Raw genomic sequence first — 8,391 nt, 5'->3', positions numbered from 1 at the left:
CATGACGGCCATGTATGTTTTAAAAGAATGCATGGGAGATAAATTCATGACGGCCATGTATGTTTTAAAAGAATGCATGGGAGATAAATTCATGATGGCCATGTATGTTTTAAAATGTCTTTACTTCTCCTTACACTTGATTGAGCGTTTGAATTGAAAATCATCTTCACTCTGCATTTTAAAGCACTGCCACTGTATTCTAGGTTCCATTGCTGGTGTTGGAAAGACTGGCACCGATCTTATTCTCAGTCCTTTACATGTGACTTGAATCTTTCTCTGGAGCATTATCCCATCTTTACCCTTAGTTTTCTGAAATTTCAAATAATATTTTGGTCTGGGTCTTTTACAAAGTAACTGTACCATTATACAGTAGGCCTTTTCAACCTAGAAATGCAAATCCTTTGGTTCTGGGGGTGTATTCTGCTAGTATTTCTTGACACCTCCACCCTGTCCTCTCCTCTTGCTTGCTTTCTTATCCTACTGGTTAAATATTTGGATACCTAACACCGATGATCTAATTTTCTTATCTTTCTCTTTTCCTTCCTTTTCTGTTTGTTCTCTGCTTGGAGAGGTTCCTTTGACTTTATCTCCCACTTCTTCACTGGCACCTCTGCTCAGTCTCTTAGTGATTCATGTGTCTTTACATTCCCAACGCCTCCTCCTCTAAGTGGCACTCCGTGGCGCATTCGGGCCTCATTTCGCGGCTGCACCACCCTCCTGCGAGCACTGCTTTCTGGACGCTTGGCTCTCTGCGGTGACTCTCTCAGCTCCAGCTCTTTGATCCGTGCGCCTCAGTCTTTCAAAGACTTTGCTCAAACATATGCTGGACCTTGGCTCTCCGCTCACGCTCGACAGCGAGTCACAAAAAGATGAGTGTAAGCCTGAGTATACGGATGGCCTAGGACTGTGCTTCGTAGGCCTCACAGTGGGGCTACTGGACCAGAACTTGCAAAGGTCTGTGTTTACACAGACCTTATATTCTTGGGCCAGCAAATTCTTCCAGGAGGACACGTTCAGTCAGGCTGTCAGTACTCTTGGTGCAGACTTCCACTTAATCCTCCAGTCTTCAACGATGATCCCTGCCACCCCTCTGCTCGGTCTGGCATCCCCAATCTGCCAACATCTTACTGGAACTTTCAGCTGGGAAGATGACATGATGGTTGAGGTTGGGGAAGAGGATTTAAGGTGGATATACTTTTACTCACAAAAATGTTCAATTTAATCTTCTGTTTTCAACTCAACTTCTAATCCAGCCTTAGAGAGTACCTAAGCCTCGAACTGCTGTGTCGCCCTGGGGTTCTGATATAGGTGCTTACCTGTTTTCTGACCTCCTCTCAGCAGGTAATCTCTTGCCTGGTTCTACTCACGGCCGTCGAGTCGAATATGACTCATGGCGACCCCTCCTTGGGTTTCTGAGGGGGTGTTACTACGGAAGTAGACTGCCCAACCTTCAACCTTCAAAAGTTCAGTGACAGCTTTGATTTCTTGTCATCTTTCCTCCCATTCTCTTTGTTCTGTAAGTTTGCACCATTTTTTTAATTCCTTTTTTGTTATTCTGATGGAAAGGAAATGTGTTTTCTCATCTTTTTTCAGCTGAAAACTGAACTACATTCATAAAACCAAGCATTTATCAGATTTTTTCCAACTGCTTATAACTTCTCAGCTTTTTAGCAAAAAGAAATTCCAGCAACTCCTTTAATCTTACCTTTATTAACAAAAGAAGCACAAGAATGCTATGCCAAAAACTGTAAACACTGTGGAGAGAATCAGAGAACACCTAAATAAATGAAAAGGGAGACCGTGTTCAAGGGTTGAAGACTGAAGGCTGGTGGAAAGAGAGGTCTCTGTAAACTCATCTGTGGATCCACTGCAAACCCAATCATTACTGCATCAGACTCTTGTAAAAACTGACAAGCTGATTCTAAAATGTATATGGGAATGTGAAAGGACTAGAATAAATGAAGCTGTTTTTAAAGATAAAAACAAAGAATAAAGCTGGAACTCAAATTTGCATTATTTTAAGCCTTTTTATAAATCCACAGTAATTGAGACAGTGCAGTGTTGCCAAAAGGTACACATATCAATGATGCAGTCTGCAAGGTTCTTAAAAAGCGACACATCCGGAGATCATGTACATTTGGGTATTTCACCAAGATAAACAGGCATGTATTCTGTGCAGCTTTACTATAAAAGCCCAAAACGGGAAACAACGCAGGTGTCCATTAACAGGTTAAATGGATTAGCAAACTGTGCTATCTGCATGCAGTGAACTGCTACCCAGAAGCCACAGGGAGCAGACACTGACGCACAGACAACACGCATGGCTCCCAAATCCATCTGCTGAGTGAAGGCAGGTGGGCAGCAAAGGACACACTATATTATTCTCTTTGTGACAAAATGGTAGAAAGCCCAGCCAGTCTACAGTGACCAAAAGCAGAACAGCAGTTGCCTTGGGGGTTGGGGGTGTATGGTACAAGGACATGTGAACAGACTTCTGAGGATGATGGGAATGTTCGTCGCATACACCAATGGGACCATGTTCTTTAAAAGGTGTCTGAGGATGACGGGAACGTTCGTCATGTACACCAATGGGACCATGTACTTTAAAAGGTGTCTGAGGATGACGGGAACGTTCGTCGCATACTCTAATGGGACTATGTACTTTAAAAGGTGTCACTTGTTACACCTGAGTTATACCTCAAGAATCCGGGGAAGGAGAGCAATGAAACAAGTCACCACCCCATTTCATCACTCAACGATCACCTGCTAAGATGACAGAAAAGGGCACATCTTTGTAAAAAAAATCTATTGTCAACTGACATTCTGTTAGGGAAACACTGGCTCTGATGAAGTCAGTATATACCTGATTGACTCAGAATTCAGGAACTTTCCAAGGAGCTTGTCACTCAGAATAGAAAACCTCATTTTACTCAGTGTTATCCAATCACTGGAGAAGCATAAATTTCATTTTCTTTCTTTAGCACTAGGGTCAAAAACATATTCTTTGTCGCCAAAGAACTACAGATGACTATTGAACCTATCAATCAGATGCTGGTAATTAGGAACAGCTAACTGAAAGCTATTTAAAAGCTCAATCCTCACAATATACCAAAGCCAGTGCTGAGTGGACTCCGACTCACAGTGACCCCAGAGGACAGAGGAGAGCTGCCCCATAAGGTTCAAGGCTGTCATCTTCACAGAAGCAGACTGCTGTATCTTCTCCCACAAAGCAGCCGGTGGGTTTGAACTGCTGACCTTCTGTTTAGCAGCAGAGCCCTAAACCACTATGCTACCAGGGCTCCTTTTCCATGACAGCTCTTAATAAAAAACCACAAGAAAAGCATTCTTAAAGTAGATTGTATTAAGTTACTGCTACATGCAAAGGAGGAGCTGGAAGGATATACATCAAAATGCTAACAGTGGTCATCATCTGACAGGCCAACAATGGGTGAATTTTATTTTCTTCAACTTGTCTTACTATGCGTTCCTCATCTTACAATAAGGAACATACATGGTGTTGGTAACAGAAGGGAGACTCTCCTTTTTCCTACAAATTTCACATGTGTTTTCAGTTCACCAGATTCACAATGATACCGTGGGGAGTAAACTGACGTGGCTGACCTTGACATGCAGCCGTCACCCCACCCCAGCGTGAAGCCCTCGTGGGCTCAGGGCGCTGAGGAGGCAGAGAAGACACTCACCCCAGCGATGCAGTAGTCCCTCGGGCTCTCCTTCTCCAGGCCGTACTTCTCCAAGGCTTCAACCACAGCAAAATCCGCAGTGTCCGTGGTCGACAGGAGGATTGTCTTGTAGGGGATATTGGGTTTTAAACTATCTGCATAAATTCTCAGTGTTCCACCTGGAAAAACATTTTGACATTTTGAGCACAAGTTTATTTTACACCAGTAACAGTAGGAACTAGCATTTACAACCCCTTCAGAAAAGGGCGGGTGCGTTTCCACGGCAGGAAGTGCAAGGATGCAATCAGTGCGGTAACTGTTCCTTGTTTCCTGACAGAAAGAGGACACTTACCAGTGACTCTGCTTCAGAACAGCCTCGGACTGCTCCAGGCCTCCAAGCTCAGGGACACACGCGTTTACAGTGCAGGCGAGAACAGACAACAGAAGCAACTCCACACTGTCTGCTATCACTGCTCCCACCCCAACTGTGCTTTTCCATTTCCTTATCAACACATTTTTCTACAGTTATTTTCCCATTTATTTCAACTTCTTGATCATCAACACAAGATGGAAACTTTAAATCCAGGTAACCTTAAACATTAACTAGATTAAATAAGTCAATTTGAAAAAAGCAGACTAGGAGGCAGGCACTTTCAAAGAATTTCTATAAGGTGTTTGCCCGCAAGCCCAGGGCTCAGCTATCTCCCAGCTGCCAACTGGCATGTCACTTCTCCCAGTGACTCATTGGGGACAGCCACTGGTACTATCGTGGGAAGCCTGAGGAGCCCCTGCTATTGGTAGGCCACTTTCAACGGATTGTACGTTACTGTGCTACCATCCCCTTGGATGGCATGTCTGCCTTCCGCTTAAGGTGTAAGGTTTACAAGCCTAGAAACCTTGAGTCTACAGAGAAGGGCAGAGGGAGGACTCTGACATAGCTCTAAGTCTCTCCCAACCCTGGTCAACTTCCCACCCTCTGCAGCCCTCAGTCTTCTCACAAGAGCTAGGTTTGAATCCCTGAAAGAAGCCCCTAATACCCAAGGCCTCTCTACTCTATTCTAATCTAAAGCACTTCTAAGTACTGAGTATGTGTCACAGTCTCTTTTCAAAGAAACAAGTGTGGCACAAACAGCTTTCTGAGAGCTTAGAGCTTACCTTGCAGAAATGAGCTCTGGCAGCATAGCGCCTAAGGCACTTGACTGCTAACCAGAAGGCTGGCAGTTCAAACCAGCCACTCCTCGGAAGGAAGGCCGGGCAATCTACTACTTCTGTAGTAATACTGCCTTGGGAACCCAAGGAGGGGCCGCTATGAGTCGGGGCCAACTTGATGGCACATAACAACAACAACAACAACTACCTTGCAGTAACAGGAGCTCTGGTGGCATAGTAGTTAAAACAACCCACTATTAACCAACAGGTTGGATTCAAACCCGCCAGCCACTCCCCATAAGAAAGATGAAGCAGTCGGCTTCCATAAAGATTACAGGCTAGAAGACCCTGTGGGCAGTTCCCCTCTGTCTTCTATGGGTGCTGTGAGTCAGAATGGACTCCAAGGCAGTGAGTATGGCTTGGGTTTTCCTTCCAGGAAGACTGACAGCCTTGGAGACCCTGTGGAGGCAGTTCCACTCTGTCCTCAGGCTGCATCTGCCCCAAGCCACCACTTTTTAGGTGGAGAAGAGTAAAAACAAAACAAACAAACAAATCATTTCAGATGGTGGTACAAGCTACCACGACTTCCTACGTGGTCAGGAAGAAGCAAGCTCAGAGAACACAGAGACCTTCCTCAGAACTGAGACCTGAAAGGTAAGAAAGAGGCAGGGAAGGACTGTGTTCCATGTCAGTCCTCAGCAAAGGGGTTCATGGGTCAGGGTGGACAGAGTGAAACGACAAGAGGAGTCCCCCTCTGAGAAGCTGGCAGGACTTAGATCAGGTGGGGCAAGAGCAGGGAGGCACTTCAAAGAACTTCACTTTTGTTGTTGTCATCAGGTGCCCTGAGTGCACCACAGACAAGAAAACCAAACCCTGCCCGGGGCTGTGCCATCTTTCACAATCCACTGTGCGTGAGCCCATCGCTGCAGCCACTGTGTCCATCCATCTCGTTGATTTCCCGTTTCACTGACCCTCTACTTTACCAAGCATGACAGCCTTCTCCAGAGAATGGTCCCCTCTGACAACACAACCAAACTATGAGAGACAAAGTCTGCCCATTCTCACTTCTAAGGAGCATCCTGGCTATACTTCTTCAAAGACAGATTTGTTCCTTCTTCTGGAAGTCCATGGTATTTTCAGTATTCTTTGACAACACCACAATTCAGAGGTATCAACTCTTCTTCAGTTCTTCAACCCTTATTCACTATCCAGCTTTCACATGCATAAGTGGTAACCGAAAATACCATGGCTTGGGTGAGGCGCCCCTTAATCTTCAAAGTGACATCTTTGTTCTTCAGCACTTTAAAGAGGTCTTTTGCAGCAGATTTGCCCAGTGCAACATGGCTTCTGATTTCCTGACAGCTGCTCCATGGACACTGATGGTCGATCCAAGTAAAATGAAATCCTTGACAACTTCAATTTTGTCTCCATTTATTGTGACGGTGCTTATCAGTCCAGTTGTGAGGCTTTTCATCTTCTTTATGTTGAGGGGCAATCCATACTGAAGAATGATGTAGTCTTTGACCTTCACCAGTAAGTGCTTCAAATCTTCTTCCCTTTCAGCAAGCAAGGTTGTGTCATCTGCATATCGCAGGCTGTTAATGAGTCTTCCTCCAATCCTGATGCCACGTTCTTCTTCATACAGTCCAGCTTCTCCGTTTATTTGCTTGGCATACAGGTCAAACAAGTATGGTATAAAGGATACAACCTTGAGGCACACCCTTCCTGATTTTAAACCATACAGTATCCCCTTGCTCTGCTTATGTGGCTGCCTTTTGAGCTGAGTACAGGTTCCTCATGAGCACAATTAAGTATTCTGGAACTCCCATTCTTCTCAAGTTATCAACAATTTATTATGATCCACACAGTTGTATGATCCACACAGTTGAATGTCTCTCCATAATCAATAAAACACAGGCAAACATCTTTTGGTTATTCTCTGCTTTCAGCCAATATCCATCTGACATCAGCAAGGATTTTTCCACATCCCTCGTTCCACATCCTGTGTTGAATCCAGCTTAAATTTCTGGAAGCTGCTTATTAATACACTGTTACAACCCTTTTTCAATTAATTATCTTCAACAAAATTTTACTTGTGTGTGACATTAATGATAAACCAAAAACCAAACTCACTGCCCTCGAGTCGATTCCGCCTCACAGTGACCCTCCTTGGGTTTCTGAGGCGGTATCTCTATGGAAATAGATTGCTCATTCTTCCTTCTGAGGAGTGGCTGGTGGGTTTGAACTGCCAGCTTTCTGGTAGCACTCAAACGCCTTAGGGACTATGCCACCAGAGCTCCCCAATATTAATGATATTGTTGATATTGTCCAATAATTCCCACATTGTTGGATCATCTTTCTTTGGAATAGGCAGGCACAGATATGGAAAAATGCATGTTGTTGTTGTTGTTTGCCATCTAGTCGGACTCGACTCATAGCAACCCCTCCTTGGGTTTCCAAGGCAGTATCACTACGGAAGTAGATTGCCCCATCTTCCTTCCGAGGAGCGGATGATGGGTTTGAACCACCAGCCTTCTGGTAAGCAGTCAAGTGCCTAGGCACTATGCTACCAGAGCTCCCTGGAAAAACGCATAGGCGACAGAAAATACAAAGAGTTAGAAAGCTAGTTTTTCCTAAAAGAATTTATATCTGCTAAATAAATGGCAGGCAAGCAGTTGAGATCCCAAAGTTGTAGACCACAGACTATGAGACACAATTTTGGCCTAAAAAGACTTAAATACAGAGTTTATCAGAAAGTGCCCCAAAATGCACAAACAGCAAAAGATAAGTTAGATGAATGGGACCTTCTGAAAATTAAATTTTTATGTGCTTCCAAAGACTTCTCCAAAAGAGTCAAAAAAGAACCTACAGATTGGGAAAAAAATATTTGGGAATGACACATCTGACAAGGGACTTATTTCTAGAATTTATAGAAAACTCCAACACTTCAACAACAAAAAGATTAACAATCAAATTAAAAATTGGGCAGAAGACATTAATAGACCCTTCACTAAAGAGGATATTCAGGCAGCCAACAAACATATAAAGAAATGCTCATGATCATTAGCCACTAGAGAGATACTCAGAACAAGGAGGTACCCCCAGCACTAGTACCAAAGTTCAACAAGACAGAAAATCATAAACGCTGGCGAGGATGTGGAGAGACTGGGGCTCTCCAACACTGTTGGTGGCACTGTAAACTAATACAACCACTGTGGAAAACAGTATGGAGATTCCTTAAAAAGTTGGAATTAGAAACACCATTTGACCCAGCCATTCCATTGCTAGGTATATATCCTAAAGAAGCGAGAGCCATGACAAGAACAGACATATGCACAACCATGTTCATCACAGCACTATTTACAATAGCCAAAAGATGGAAACAACTTTTGTGTCCATCAACTGAGGAATGGATAACCAAACTATGGTACATACACACAATGGAATACTATGCAACCCTAAAGAATAACCTAGAATCTGCAAAACACCACATAACATGGATGAACTTGGAGGACATTATGCTGAGTGAAATAAGTCAATCACAGAAGGACAAATATTGTAT

The 8,391-nt window shown here is 43.8% G+C and overlaps 1 protein-coding gene across 1 annotated transcript in view; it reads right to left on the bottom strand.

The window, feature by feature from the left end:
• Nucleotides 1-8,391, bottom strand: part of AFDN (afadin, adherens junction formation factor) — a 137,602-nt gene that overhangs the window by 97,995 nt on the left and 31,216 nt on the right. The window contains exon 5 of the mRNA XM_042782258.1: nt 3,702-3,859. Coding sequence (XP_042638192.1) covers nt 3,702-3,859 — 158 coding nt within the window. The remainder of the gene's footprint in view (nt 1-3,701; nt 3,860-8,391) is intronic.

The sequence above is a fragment of the Orycteropus afer genome, unplaced genomic scaffold (assembly GCF_000298275.1).
Source record: "Orycteropus afer afer isolate SDZICR_OR568_19922 unplaced genomic scaffold, OryAfe1.0 scaffold00273, whole genome shotgun sequence".
NCBI classification, from domain to species: domain Eukaryota; kingdom Metazoa; phylum Chordata; class Mammalia; order Tubulidentata; family Orycteropodidae; genus Orycteropus; species Orycteropus afer.
Note: the sequence above shows the minus strand (reverse complement) of the source record. Positions and strands in the feature narration are given on the sequence as shown.